Raw genomic sequence first — 16,259 nt, 5'->3', positions numbered from 1 at the left:
CCCCGCTCAGAAAAGGAAAATGAGTAAACTCCACTGATAGCAAAATTCCCCTCTAATCGTATAAGACAAGAAACAAACCTTCAAAATTCCTAAAATTCTTATGAGTCCAGGGATTATATCTGGTTGTAACCTCCGCAGAAGCTGGAGGTTTTCCCATATATTATTTACTTTTGATGAATGTTTTCCTATATGTTATAGCTAGGTTATAATATCAAACTGTTCACTTTCTGGCAGGGTAACGTGTTTACTAGTGTAGTTAGGTTGACAGATCGAACACTTTTTAATGCAAATTCCTACTTTCAGTAGGGGGTTTAAGCCAGACATCTGTGGTACAATAAGGATTTTTTTTTCTGATAACATAAACTCTACTGGTTAAGCCATGATTCTACCACGTTTGGCATCACAATGTGCAAGTTATATTCTGCCTGTTCTATTTACATCCTGAAAAGGGGTGCGGTTAAGTACTCATGTTTTCATTAAACTTCTATTGATGAAGAGCTAGGTTATGGAATCTTCTTGGGCTTTCCTTTTTGTTACTCTTATCAGTTGTTCTACAATTCCAGGTGTAGAGAGCGAAATGAATCTTACCATTAAGCTCTCTCAGCAAACTGCAGTTGTTCATTGTTGATTGCATTGTGTGTCAGTAAGTTTTTGCTCTGCCCTACAATTGTAGCATAAACTTATTCATGCTGCGTTCTAGGTGTGTACTAAGGGATGCCTTGGTCCAAAATAATACCAAAACCAAGAAGAAAGCTTGCAAATCTAAGCAGACCAAACAATACAAGCTCCCCCCCCCCCCCTCCTCCCAAAAAAAATAAAATAAATAAAAATACAAGATAGAAGTATATGATGCAATTCCCTATTTAGATACACTTGGATACATAAACCAATTTAAAAAAAAAAAATTATAGATGAGGATGGAATTCCATATAGAAATATGACACTAAAAGTTGTTATACCTTTATTAAGACCAATCAATGCCCTTCATCATGGATAATTGTGGTGTGTATTAATGGAAGCAGGATGTGGAGGATCTTTAGTTTGATACAAAAAATAGATTTGTGATGGATTTGTAGGTACTCATTACTCTGCAAGTTTAGGAGAGCCTAGGGATGCAATATTTCTCTTGCTTCACTCTAGTATTTCAGTATTCTCAATCCAGACTTATTAATGCGACGGAAATACAATGAGCTTTTAATGATTTTTGCTGAATGTTGACCTCGAATTATGTGTTGGTTACTCTTTTGCAAACCAACTACAGTACGAACATGTATCTGTTAGAACACCGATCATTCTCAGGCTTAAGTTTTATATTATACTATCAGTTGATTGCTTGCTTATTCTAACGTGCACTTCTTGTGTGGTATCTGGACTTATGTTCTTGAATTGTTAATCTCTTTTTATTTCTTATTCTGCTTGTCTTGGCTGGACTGTAGTTGTGTCTGGCTTAGCCCAGTTTTCTTTGATGTACTCTATTTTTTCTTTCTTCTTCAGTACAAATGATCCTTTTAGCGAAAAAAGTGATGTTTTGTAAGCTTAAATAGTTGTTTCACAAATTTCCTCTTAGGATATTTTCTGGATCTAGTTTATTCATTACTTGTGGCATCTTATGCTTTTCTACTTGGCTTGGATGATTAGTTCTTAAGATATTTGCTCTGTACCAAATGTGCTAGTGTCATCTAGCCATGTTTATTCTATTTACTTCTCAGAACCAAATTCTTCTTGACACTATGATATTGCATGTTTGAGACCCTATTTCAATTGTTTGATGTAGTGCACTTCAAAGATGATTTGTTGGTGCCTTCACTACACTATTTTAAATCTTTTTTTTTGGTTTTGCAGCTGGAAGCTGGCCAAGTTAAATTGCAGTCAAGATTGGAAGAGGAGGAACAGGCTAAGGCTGCTTTGATGGGAAGAATTCAACGATTAACAAAGCTAATCTTGGTTTCCACAAAGAATTCAATATCATCAAGTATTCCTGAAAAGGCTGGCCATAGACGAAGGCACTCTTTCGGAGAAGATGAGGTGCTTGATTATCTGAATTCTGAACTATACAGAATGATTTCTTTCTGTATAAGATCCATACATCTTTCGAGTAATTCACTTATGGATATCATATTTCTTATCTTTTCGCAACCGAATTGCATCTATCTTCTTTTGTTTTTTTCTTTTTAAAACTTTTTTTTCTTCTTGATTTTACATTCTACTAAGGTGCATTATTGATGCAGCTAGCATATTTGCCAGATAGAAAACGGGAATACATGCTGGATGATGACACTGTTAGCCTTGATTCAGAATTTTCTGCAGAAGGAAGATGTGATTTCAGTAATTTAGATGAGTTGGCTAAAGATGACAGAAAAAGCAGAAGGCGTGGAATGCTTGGCTGGTTTAAACTGAGGGTAATTTCTCGTCTGTATTCAACTACCTTTCACCCCTGTTGTAGGCATTTTTCTTGCAAATAAATTATCTTGACGGAGGAAGAGAAAAACAAGTTGGGGGGGGGGGGGGAAATAGAAAAGGGGGTTTATGACATATTCGTATGCATTCCCCCCCTCATTTCTCTCTGTGCCTCTCTACATGTCCATGTATCTATCTATAATCTATCTATCTATCTCTGTTAGTAGAATTTTCTAACATGTTCACTTTCTTGATACACTTCTAAGGTTTCCATATAGCCAAATGTCTTAGTAAATACACAAGCTGGTATTTGAAACTGAAGACAATTTGGTGGTGTCAGCTTGTATTCAAGTGATAGTCTACAAAATCTGTTCTATCATTCTGTGCTGGATTGGATTAAGTGCTCTTGAATTGGTAGATGAATTTGATGAATAAGCTTAATTTTTATATGATTGATTTTAAGCAGCATCCGTAACACATGGATGCCTAGAGTCATAGCTGAGCACGATCTCTGGACTGGATTTGGCATTCACATTTATTTTGTTGGATTAATTTCATTAGCATTTTTTGGACATTCCTTGTTTTTTTTTTCATTTGGTATAAGTGTAATTTCATAATATTACAAAGATTTAAGTCCTGTTTCCCTACAATGCCTAGGTTTTGGATGACTTACATAGCAGCTCATTACAATGTGAAAAATACGTAGAAAAGGTTCAAAGAAGACCAAAAGATGGTACAACAGATGTATTTTGTTGGACTAGTTTTTAAATCAATGCCCACCTATTATCACCAAACTCTGATTGGTCCCTCACAGCAAATTTCCTTCTGTTAAGCCCAAATTTAGAAGGTTCAAGTTGGGCCAAATATGGATTCACTTTTGAATCAAAATGAGCCAGCTCAAGCTCAGCTTGGGCTTAAGGTTCAAAATTTATCAATTCACCAACCCAGGCCCGGATCACTTGCACTCTTAGGCCCAATCTACTAGATAGGAACCTACAACCAAACATAAACTAGGAGTGTCGTAACTTTTGCCATGATTATCTCCTCCACACATGCACCAATTGATGGCATGATGAATTCTCTTCCATAAACGTTGCCTTCTAACCAAACTTTACTGCCGGAGAATGAGTGAACAGTGCCTTGGTATCTCTAGGAGTTGCCCATGACGCATTGGAAATATCCATATTGTAATACCAAAACACCTTGAAAATTTTACAGCTGTAAAACAAAGTGAAAAGTTGTTTCTTTCTCTTCTTGGATGAACTCCCAAGGTCTTAAGTTTTTCATAATTTTAAAAGTGTCTACACCCAACTACATGAGGTGCCTAATTTCTCGAGTACCACGCTCCTGGAATCCACCCTTAATTTAACAGTTACCACTCTTCAACATGAGCAACATTCTCTCTACAAAATCTCCGAACCAACCTCCATGAAGAGCTTGCTCATTGTATCAAAGCCCTTGTTCCCAAGAGGGAAAAAAAAGGGTTTGGATCATTTTTACTTGGAAAGTTCAAACTAAATTTTTTTGATAAATAACTGAATGAATTTATGCAAGATAATCAATGTAATAGTACACTCACTTAGATCTATAAAAAAAAGAAAAAAAAGAAAAAGAAAAGTAGCACACCCCCTTAGGAAATTGGTTCATAGCTTTCCAATGCTACAATATAAATACAATAAACCTTCTCTTAGAACCTCATAGAAGAAGAAGGCCCAAAGCACAGTCACAGCCTCACAGCCCCTTGTTTAACCAAGATATCCTCCATGTCAATAGTCGTTGTTGCCCTGCATTACAACAAGGAGTTAGCTGAGATAATAAGTTTTTTGATATGTCTTGTAGTTCTGATATGTTTTGTAGTGTGGGAATTGGGAAAATCTCCATGGCCCATCCTCTTGTTCCTCATCCACCTGCTTGACACTTGAGAAGTCCTTTTCATAATGATATGGACAAATCCTTACTTGATAACAGAACTCGAGCACAAAATGTCAAGAAAGCACTACCCACAGTTGAAGATTGCTTTCTCCATTAGCTTGGAATGGACCCAATTACCTCCCTTGCAGCTGTCTTAAACATTCCAATTCTAGAAGGTTCTGGGCAATCCATTGAGCATGCATCAAAATTCAATTTCACAAGTCCTTCTAGGGAAGGAGACCGTAGTTCTATGCTTGGAATCAATTACAGGCTTCCACCCTCTAATCTTCTAGCACCTGATAAGCTACTCTAATCGTTGCTTTGTAGATAGATCATTACCTGTGCCGAGTAAAGCATATCTTGTGATGATCTGGCATTACGCTCCATGAGAAACACCATGGCTGATAATCTAGCTATCCAGAATAATTTGCCTCTTGATCGGAAAGTTGCAAAGTACCCAAAATACATCAACTCCCCGTAGGAACACAGCTTATCTGAAACACCATAAGGAAATGATCATATGATACCAAGCTTTCTTGGCAGAGAAACAGCTAAGAAAGAATTCACCATCTTCTTTACACGAGGCAAATATATGGCAAAAGGCATTAACCCAGTATCCTCTTTTCATAGGTATCCTGTGTCAAAACTTTCTTATGGGCAGTGCTTTGTATTCCATAGGTGCATGCAATATTCTTAGGGTCCTGAGGCTTTAACATTTTATAGTTGGAACAAATAGGGATTTAGAAGTATAATTTAAGTCCAAACTCTTTTGTTTTGGCACTTCCTTCACATATAAACATCCTATAGTATTCTAAAAGGATCTGTACACTTTAAATTTCGACCGTGAATGGCTTTGGTTGCTCAAGAATTTCCCAGGGAACTCTATTTGTGACACTATTGGGAAGCTTGTTTTTAGTGCTGCAGTTCACCATATCTGGTTGGAGAGGAATATTAGGAGATGGACTTCCAAATCTAGATCTTTCGATACGATTTGGAAAGCCATCTCCTCCGATGTTTCTTCCAAGCTTAGCTGTATCCGGCAGCGTCATTGTAAAGATAACTTCAAGAATAGACACATTTTGATTTTTTGGGGCCTTGATACTGCCCTTCTGTGGACCCCTTCCTCTGCGTAGGCTGGCTGGCCGCCTCCCCCCCCCCCCTTTTTTTTTATCTCTTTCCCTTCTCTCTTTCTTTTCTTTCCTTCTTGTACCATAGTTGTCACGGCGTCACGGCGATCCAAGTCGGTGGAGGGGTGTTACGTCGATATATCAACATGTCGCCCGCCATGACGAGCATGTTGACCATGTTTTATTTTTTATTTTCTCTATTTTTAATGTTTTCATAGATGTATACTCAAGCCATGTTTTATTTTTTCTCTATTGTTTCTCAAGTTTTAAGAAGAAAATTCAGAAATCGAAGAAGAAATCGAAGAGGGAAGAAGAAATCGAAGACAGGAAGAAGAAATCGAAGAGCGAAAGAGAGACAGGAAGAAGAAATCAAAGATGGACGCCATGGCGTAGGTCGCCATGCAACTTTCTCCAGCGCCAGGATGCCATGGTGGCGCCATGACAACTATGTCTTGTACATTGGTTCCCCTTTCCTTTCCCCCTTTTGGGGTTCGGTAATATATTCATTTACCAAAAAAAATTTCATACTTAAATTCTTTCCCAACCCTTGGATTCTAAGTCAACTCCCTTAGGCCAGGGAAGGACTCTTTCAGAGAAGCATTCCCTGATACTAATCTTCCCAGAACCTTACAATGTTCTCATTCCACAGACATTTCTAATAGAATGAGTAATCCTGAAAAATACTACTAATGTTTTTGATGAGTTTTGATGCAGCCAGCCAATCCTAGATTCCAATTAAGGAATCAGAGATAGATCAGCTGCTCCAAAGCTCAAATCTAAACTATTTCCTAGTAAACCAAGGTTGAAAAAGGCTTGCTAATTTGCTGGTTTCAGTAGGCCTGCATTAGGGAAAGAAAGAGAAGAGATAGGGGCGGTTATGGGACTGTGAACAGTACCCGTGAACATAGTTGGCAAGGCATTGCCTATGTGATGCCTAGGCACCCAGGTGCCTTGGCCACCTAGGTGGGCGACTTAGACGCCTTGTTGATTTTGCCTTGCGTCTAGGCCCCCTCCACCGTCTTGGGTTGCCTAGACGCCGTGACAACTATGCCCGTGATCAGTAACTGAAGAAAAGGAGAGAGGGAGAAGTTACGGATATGGAGAAGAGAGAGAATAGAATAGGCCTTATTGGCTACACAATTCAAATCCAAATTCTGCATTCTATTCCATTAACCATCATGTGGGGGAGGGGGTTACATATTTATAAGAAAAAAAGAAGAAAGAAAGTCTCCTAAATCTAAAAGCTCTTAGGTAGCTATACTAATTTAACTAATGAGGACTCTCAAATATTAACTAATCAGAATTGTTAAGTCTAAGGCTTCTAAATCACTTGGGTAAACTTGTGTCCCACACAACTAACCAAAATATAACTTTTTAATGACTAGACTAAAGCCAACCACAACACCTAATGGACCCCATTACTAAGTACTAATTAAATATCTATTTTCGTATACCCCTTTAGACCCCCACTTTTGGGTCTTATAATTCAGCCCAGTGCAAATAATAAAATAAAATAAACCCCAAAGAATTAAAATTCCATGCCCCATAGATATTAAAATAGGAGCAATTTTTGGATTGGGCCTGCATTAAGTTCCCGTAGTGGTGCTTTGTGAATCCCATACATTACTGGGGAATCCATGTTTAGAGCAGATGGCAAACTACCATGAGGCCAAAAAAGGTCTGGAATTTACTTAAGGAGGCTTATCCTTCCCCTCTTCAGCATCCCTCCCGAAGAAAAATTCCTCATTAATTTCACATATTTTTTGTTACATCTTCTAAACGGTTATCAGTCTAAATTGATTGGGATAGTAAAAGAGGAACCATCTGGCAGACCCCCATTAGTTGCGATAAGGCATAGTTCAGTCAGTTGAGTCACTAAGGAATTAGGGAGTTTGCTTTTGGCTACTGCAGTTGAAATAGAACCTCCATTGTTGATAAGACATATCTTATATGAAGGGAGGATACTTATATTTTTCTTCTCTCTTAAAGGAAAAAACGAAAAGTAATGTTGAACTAGGCCAAACTTATCTTGAGAAGGAAAACCTCTTTTTGATTATTTATGAATAATTTATGCATTTTAGGTATGAAAGTATAATTTTCTGAGAGAAAGGGGCAACTCGGGCCCATAGATTTTATAACCAGATCAGAGCAGCAGTTGTGCCTGAAAAACTGGAACCATCCTCTTTTCTGATCTGTTCTAAAGGCCAAAACCATTCCAAAACTGGAAAAAGCCTGGAAAAACTACTAAAATTAGAACTGGCCTCTTTTTTTGGTTTTAGGTCCAGTCTATTTTTAAAAATTATGCTCAAGCCTAAAGAAGCTGTAGTGTTAAAACTCTGTAGAACTGAATGCTTAGATGATCAAAATAGACCATCCAGGCCCTTTATTTATAATAAACTGAATTACAATTAGTCACAGTAGAAGTAGGAATGCCACCTCAGCCTAATCCTATTAGGAATTCCTAATCCAACTAGGAATGCCAAAATAGAGATCGGCCGAGGGGGGAAAAAACAGAAAAAGAGAAAAAAGAGAAAACAAAAGAAGGATAAATCATAATACAACTAGGACTAATTACCCCTATCGGGTAAATAGCCTATTTCAACACTCCCCCTCAAGTTGGAGCATAAATATCAACCATGCCCAACTTGACCAGAATAAGATGAAAAACCTTTCCACTTAAGCCTTTAGTGAACACATCAGCAAGCTGGTCAGCAGACTGCACAAAAGGAACACACACCAGTCCCCCTTCCAACTTCTCTTTAATAAAATGCTTGTCAACCTCCACATGCTTGGTACGATCATGCTGAACAGGGTTGTGAGCAATGCTAATAGCAGCCTTGTTGTCACAATATAACATCATGGGAAGAGGAACAGGAGTACCAATATCATGTAATAAACTCTTGAGTCATAACATCTCACAAATACCTTGTGACATAGCACGAAACTCAGCTTCAACACTAGACCTTGCCACTACGTTCTGCTTTTTACTACGCCATGTAACAAGGTTGCCACCAATAAATGAGCAATAGCCAGAAATGGACTTTCGATCAAAGGAACCAGCTCAATCTGCATCAGTATATGCTTCGACACGAAGATGATCATTTGGAGACAAAAGAATTCCTTTACCCGGTGATGACTTCAAATACCGAAGAATCTGGATAACAGCATCCATGTGAGAGGAATGCGGATCATGCATGAATTGACTGACCATACTTACAGATACTGCAATGTCGGGTCTTGTATGAGTACCAACCAATCTCTGATAGCGACCTTTGTTGGCCGGTGTTCCTTCCTTTTCTTTAAGTCTGGTAATAGCATCCATAGGTGTATCAGCAGGATGACACCCTAGCATCCCAGTCTCAGTCAATAAATCTAGGATGTACTTCCTTTGAGAAAGAAAGATGCCTTTAGAAGACCGAGCAACTTCTATCTCTAGAAAGTACTTTAGGTTTCCCAGATCCTTTATTTCAAATTCTTGTCCAAGGTACGTCTTCAACTGGGTGATTTCATGACTATCATTCCCTGTCACCACAATATTATCCACATAAACTATTAGGATGGTTACCTTTTCACCATTTTTCTTGATAAATAGGGTATGATCAGTATTGCTTTGATTGTAACCCGCAGAGACCATTGCCTTGTGAAATCGTCCAAACCAAGCACGGGGGGACTGTTTCAGCCCATATAAAGCACGCTTCAATTTACAAACTTTCCCGCTGGTTTTATCACAAGAGAAACCTGGTGGAATGTCCATATATACTTCCTCGTCAAGTTCTCCATGGAGGAAGGCATTCTTCACATCTAATTGTTGTAATTCCCAGCCTAGATTCACTGCACAAGAAAGTAGCACTCTGACGGTGTTTAGTTTCGCAACTGGTGCAAAAGTCTCCTGATAATCGATCCCATAAGTCTGAGTAAATCCCTTTGCAACCAAACGTGCTTTGTATCGATCCATAGTGCCATCTACCTTCTGTTTCACCACAAACATCCACTTACATCCAACTGGTTTCTTTCCTAGAGGTAGAACCACAAGTTCCCATGTATCATTCTTTTTTAAGGCTTGCATTTCTTCCATCATTGCTGCTTTTCACTTTCCATCTGTAAAAGCTTCCTGCCAATTTTGGGGAATACGAATAGAAGAAAGAGAAGAGACAAATGTACGAAAGGATGGAGAAAGGGAGTCATAAGAGACAACATGAGAAATGGGATGCTGGGTACAAGCCCGAATACCTTTACGATGAGCAATAGGTAAATCAGGAGAAGAAGGAGAAGATATGTTACCTGGGGTTTGATCTGGTTCCAGGGTCGACAACTGTGGTGGTGCCGGTGCTGTAGTGGATGGGAGCTGCTTGTATTTGGAATGTCCCCTGTGATAGGTTTTGAGATTAGAGTCGTTAATTTTCTTCTGAAATTCCCTAATGGTTTGTTGGACTGGAGTCATCTCCCCCTGAAGGGAATTGTCACCAATAGGATTTTCAGCATCTTCTAAGTTCTCCCCCTGGGGAAAATCCTGTGGGGAACCAGCAGAGACATCTTCTAAGTGCTCCCCCTGGGGAAAAACCGGTTGGGCACCGGCAGAGGGAAGAGGGGTGGACGCAATAATCGGTTGAGGGGTGGGATCAACAGGTGGTTGGTCCCTGGTCTGGGTCTGTACGGGAAGGTCAACCATCACATCTTCACTGAAAGTCTCCCCCTGAAGAGGTGTGGATGGATAATAGGAGAGAGATTCATGAAAGACAACATCCATACTGGTGAAGGTACGACGTGTAGGAGGATGGTAACACTTATATCCCTTTTGGGATGGAGAATATCCCAAGAAAATACAACGGACCCCACGGGGTTCGAGCTTGCCAGGAGAGCGAGTATCCCGAACATAACAGACACAACAAAAAACTTTAGGTGAGACGACAAAGGAGGAGGAACCCTGCAGTAAAGAGGCAGGGGTGTCAGAGTCAAGGACTCGGGTAGGTAGCCTATTGATGAGATAGGCAGCAGTTAGGCCAGCATCTCCCCAATATTGGGGAGGGACAGAATGGGCAAACATAAAAGCCCGAGTCACCTCAAGGAGGTGGCGGTTTTTTCTTTCAGCCACACCATTTTGAGCTGGGGTATCGACACAACTGGTTTGATGGAGTATACCATGGGCAGCAAGGTAGTTTTGGAACTGACCATCCATGTATTCTTTACCATTGTCACTCCGCAATATCTTGAGAGTGGCATTGTATTGGGTTTGAATCATCTTATGAAAAATTTGAAAACAGGAAAAAACGTCACTTTTGTTGTGCATTAAGTAAACCCACGTACTCTTAGAATAACAATCAATAAAAGAAACAAACCAACGATGGCCTTTGAGAGATGGTTTTCGGCTAGGACCCCAAACATCAGAATGAATAAGAGTAAAAGGAGAAGGACTTCTTTTATTAGAAATGGAATAAGTAGAATGATGTTGTTTAGCCAAAACACAGGCTTCACAAAAAAAAATCGTTTTTATGACATTCTTTAGCTAATGCTGGAAATAAAAGGGATAATGTTTCTAAAGGGGGATGACCTAGTCTATTATGCCATTGTTGAACTTCAGAAGAAACTAACGTGCTTTGATGTATGGGAGAAGCCAAAGGTGGTGGTGAAGTAGGACTCCCATTATCAAGCAGGTACAATCCACCATGCATCTTACCACATCCAATCGTCGCCCCCGTTGCCAGATCCTGAAACACACAGTGAGAAGGAAAAAAAGTCACTTTGCAATTTAAATCACGGGTAAGGCTACTGGTGGAAAGAAGATTAGTGGTAAATTTAGGAATATGTAAAATAGAGGATAAAGGTAAGGAAGGGGTGCAACTGATAGAGCCCTTCCCAGAGATAGAAGAGAGAGAGCCATCAGCCACCTGTACTTTATCTTTACCAGATGGAGGAGAGTAACGAGTAAAGAGGCTGGAGGATCCAGTCATATGATCAGTGGCACCTGAGTCTATGATCCAGGGAGAGGAGACTACTGATGCACAATGACCAGCAAATGAAATACCTGAGTGGGCTAAATGTGAACCTGGAGGTGTGGAAGAGTTGGCAGATGTTGATGTAGTAGAAGCAGCAGAAGCCTGTAACATACGACGGAAAGCCTGAAGTTTTTCCTTGGACAGTCTAGTGTCAGTAGGAGGAGCTGGAGTGACAGTCTCAGTATGATTAGCTTTGTTTTTCGATTTTCGAGCAACACGTTTAGCATCAAAGTCGGCTGGTTTACCATGTATCTTCCAACAGGTGGCCTTAGTGTGCCACAATCAGCCACAATGCTCACATTTAACTGTTGTTTTTTCGGCTTTGGATGTGTCAGAAGTAGTAGAGGTCGAACCAGCCCCAGCTTGTAAAGCTGATCGGTCAGTAGGGGGAGAGTGGAGCATAGCTGAACGATGTCGGTCTTCAATGTTAACCAGTTCATATGATTGTTCGAGTGTAGGAAAAGGATCCTTACCGAGAATTTGTATTCTTATTGGATCATATTCGACATTGAGACCAGCCAAAAAGTCATAAACTCGGATTTTGTCAACTTGTTTTCTATAGGCAGCAATATCAGTAGCAGAGGTGGGTCGCTAATCCGAGTAATGATCAAGTTCTTGCCAATACTTACGAAGTTCAGCATAATATTGAGAGAGAGTCAACTCATTCTGTTTAGTCTCATGAATTTTCTTCCGTAACTCATATACCTGTGCATCATTCCCTACCTGGGAATAGGTTTCCTTAGCAGCTTTCCATATCTGAGCAGCAGTGTCGAGGAGAAGATAACCAGGTGCAATGGAAGAGTGTATAGAATGGATGAGATATGACATTACCATAGAGTCATGAGATAACCATTGATTCTGTGCAGGCCCCTCTTCATCAGGTTTCACGAGGCTGCCTGTAAGGTGGCCTGTATAACCACGGCCAGCAATGGTGAGATAGATAGATTTAGACCACAGCAGGTAATTAGTTCCATCTAATTTAGTTGGGGAAGCAAAAGGAAGATACTCCGAATGAGTGGATCCATCTGAATCAGCTGAAGTCAGATCAGACATGATGTACAGCAAATGGGTTTTGAAATTCCCAAAAAATTAACCGTCAGAAAAGGGTGAAACTGAGGTCGAGTTTCCCTCTTGTAGTGGAGAACAAGTCCTCAAAAAAGGAACTGATTCTGACCAGCCAATAAGAAGCCCTAATTTTTGCAAAAATTAGGGCAAAAAAACTGTTGGAGAAAAATTGCAGATCTGAATCTGTTTTGTCTTGATTCGATACTGCAGTCTTTAAACAGGAAGAGGTGTGTGCCAGGAATAGCAGGAACCAATCTCCAAAAAAAACAGAAATCAATCTTCAGCTTTGTGGGAAGAACTCGATCTCCAATGGTGGAGGGAACCTGTCGGCAGTAGGCAACACCAGTAAACTGAAATCTTCAATGAGGTGAATGCAAGCACAGCATCTAAATCTTCATTAGATCACCTCATAGGTGCTGCCCTGAATGGAAGAGAGGAGCCGAGAGTGATGGAGAAGGGAGAAACCAGAAATCGTGGGAGGGAGGAGAGGAAAAAACCAGAGAAAAACTTGAAAGCTTCTTCTTAGATCTGTTTCTGCTCTGATACCATGTTAAAACTCTGTAGAACTGAATGCTTAGATGATAAAAATAGATCATCCAGGCCCTTTATTTATAATAAACTGAATTACAATTAGTCACAGTAGAAGTAGGAATGCCACCTCAGCCTAATCCTATTAGGAATTCCTAATCCAACTAGGAATACAAAAATAGAGATCGGCTGAGGGGGGGAAAAACAGAAAAAAGAGAAAAAAGAGAAAACAAAAGAAGGGTAAATCATAATACAACTAGGACTAATTACCCCTATCGGGGTAAATAGCCTATTTCAACATGTAGTAAACCTGTAATCAGAATATGAGTTTGATTAGTGTTCTCATTGTGCAGCCTTGTGTTTTGTTTCTGCCTTTCTGGTTCTTACTTGTTTCTTTTCTTTTTTTTATTGACTAAATATTTAGGTCACCAATAGAAAACTGGGAGAAAAGATCACTTAATATTTTCTCTTGGCTTCTCCATACAATGAAAAGTTAAGAATTTGGTTTCTTTGTATTCTCTGGGTTTAACCATTTGACATCATATATTTGTTATTAGTTTATTCCAACAAGATTGTTTCTTATAAACTTATGCTTAATCATCAGCCTCATTTCTCCCTCACCCCCCAACTGCTGTGTCTTGTTCACTTGGTCTGTTCAGTCTGTGTCAGAGCTGATCTGTCATGCCTAACTGATTGGGACTCTTGAACACTTATTGATGTACTTCTTGTGCAGAAGCCTGAGCAACTTAGTGGATTATCACCTGGAGCTGATAGTGAGACCTCTGCTAGTGGATCACCTGCATCTTCACAAGCATCACAACAAAAATTTCTACAAAATGACTTGAAGGAAGGGAGGCGAAAATCAGTGAGTAGAAGGAGTGATGATTGTCCAATTGTTGACTCATTTCCAGAAAAAACCCAAGCAGGTGAACTGTTTGGTGCAACTGTTAGACGGCGTCCACTGCCACCAGTGAGTGAAAACAACTAATTGTTAGTTTACCTTTTCTTTTCTCTTCTCTTAATTTACCTGGTACTGATAAATACGCTGAGGGAAGACCAACATGTCTCATTTTCTGTTTTGTTTGTTTTTGAAAGTTTTTCGCTCTACTGTTTCTAACTTCCTGTAATTTGGTATTTCCTACAATTTCTCATCTATTCTTCCATTAATTTCAGTATTTTTTTTTTGTGGCCTTTGTGCGCTGGTGTGTGAAGTTTATTCACTCACATAAACTAATGTAGTTCTGGTAATATATTATGAGATACTTCACAACTTCCTACATGAAGAAGGAAGAACAATTGTTTTACCTTAAGTCTACACTGTTGGAGCTTTTAGCTTTTGCCTTCAATTCTTTTGTGGTGGTTTTAGATTTACAGAAGTGTGACATGAATTATAGGAATTCCCGATCAAATATCCTTTGCGGGTTCTTGAAATTTACATAACAATCCTTTTAATGCCATGGCTAAGGATAATAAAGTCATGGCCCCTGGCATGTTTACAATGTGATGTCAATCATTTTTTTCCAAGGCAATTATATTTATTCCTTAGTTATATGATCCATTGCTAATATGGTTCGTAACAGTAGAGATTTTCTGATTTTTACTCCTTATTTTGTTCCACGATTATCAAGGCATTGACTTTGTGTTTCCTTAGCAAGTGACTAAGCATTTGGGATAGTCAATAACTGATTGGGCTATGAGTAGGCAATTGTTGCTGAGGTGCAGCTAGTTGATGGTTTGTGTCATGTTGCTTTTTTATCTAGTCGATCAAATTGTGTGCATCGAAAAAATATCCTGTATATTCTTTAAGGGAAGTGGTTCTCTGTCCGGGAGCGCGGTCTACACCAGCGCTCCCTGTGTCTATCTCTCTCCTCCCCAAAACAAGGGGCAGAGATGTCTTTTCACAAGGGGAGGAGAGAGAGAGACATGGGAGCGCTGGCGTAGGCCATGCTCCTGAACAGAGTTCTTTTTCCCATTCTTTAATTGTTTTGGCATCACATGTTTGTAACATAATTTAAGATAATACATTATTTTATACTCTTATGGTGTCATATCTATGTGTCAGTGAATGGAAATAAGTTTTATTGAAGCTATGGGGGCTATGGGATAGTGAGATACTATTATGTGGGCTTCTAGCTTTCTTACAAGGTTCGAAAACTCGGGTCTCGGTGCCAACTCGGACCCTTGAAAAACCGAGTCGAGTCGAGATCTTGCCGAGTTGGTGCACTTTTTTTTTTCTCGACTTGAAGCCTCATCTCGGTGGGTTTTAGACCTAGTTTGGGTCTGAAACTTGGTATTCAGCCTATTTTAGGCCATTTAAACACAATGACACTATCAGATTTTGCAAAAACAAAGTCCAAATAGGAGTTTCAGTTAGTGAGGAAGCAGGACAGACACTTATGCTAGAAACCAGGACAGACACAGGACAAACACACTTATTTATGCCTAATATCATTTAAGTAAATGCTTTTGTATTACTTAAGATATTATTCATAAATAAGCAAATACCCCCCTATTTGAATCCAATAAAAATAGTTAAAAAATCAAATTCGAAAAGGAAAAAGAGTTCAAGAACAAAAATTGGATTTTTGGCGGTTGGTGCAATTTTCAACTTTCTATTGCTTGGGTTTTTCTCAAATCTAAAAATTCCATAAATCTTAATATGGTAAAACATTGCTAAAAACCAAAAGTGCGGTAAAATATTCATTTGTTTTGATGTCCAAAAAACTATTTTCATTCAGAGCGATTTTGACAGCATTCGCGCACACCGAATTAAGTTTGACCGGTACATAACTCTTTCAATATAAATCAGATTTTAGCAAACTTGGACTTGTTGGAAAGTGCACTTTTGGTTTTTAGCAATGTTTTACCATAAGATTTATGGAATTTTTAGATTTGAGAAAAATCCCAGCATTAGAAAGTTGAAAATTGCACCTACCGCCGAAAATCCAGTTTTTGTTCTTGAACTGGGGGTTGACTTTTTTTCCTTTTGGAATTTGATTTTTTAACTATTTTTATTGGATTCAAATAGGAGGGTATTTGCTTATTTATGAATAATATCTTAAGTAAATGAAATAAAAATACAAAAACATTTACTTAACTGATATTAGCCATAAATAAGTGTCTGTCTTGGTTCCTAGCATAGATAGGTGTTTGTATACCAAGAATTTCCAGCAAGATCTCGAGCTCTGACACTCATATAACGGACCTAGATGGGCATTTTCCTATGTCAAACTGAGAT

The 16,259-nt window shown here is 39.1% G+C and overlaps 1 protein-coding gene across 1 annotated transcript in view; it reads left to right on the top strand.

Moving 5' to 3' along the window:
* The window catches only part of LOC122667591 (kinesin-like protein KIN-7E, chloroplastic), a 53,286-nt gene that overhangs the window by 29,889 nt on the left and 7,138 nt on the right, over nucleotides 1-16,259 (top strand). The window contains exons 16-18 of the mRNA XM_043863926.1: nucleotides 1,843-2,025; nucleotides 2,229-2,399; nucleotides 13,755-13,991. Coding sequence (XP_043719861.1) covers nucleotides 1,843-2,025; nucleotides 2,229-2,399; nucleotides 13,755-13,991 — 591 coding nt within the window. The remainder of the gene's footprint in view (nucleotides 1-1,842; nucleotides 2,026-2,228; nucleotides 2,400-13,754; nucleotides 13,992-16,259) is intronic.

This window comes from Telopea speciosissima, chromosome 7 (genome assembly GCF_018873765.1).
Source record: "Telopea speciosissima isolate NSW1024214 ecotype Mountain lineage chromosome 7, Tspe_v1, whole genome shotgun sequence".
Lineage (NCBI taxonomy): Eukaryota > Viridiplantae > Streptophyta > Magnoliopsida > Proteales > Proteaceae > Telopea > Telopea speciosissima.
The sequence above is the reverse complement of the archived record's forward strand: the minus strand, read 5'-3'. Positions and strand labels throughout refer to the sequence as shown.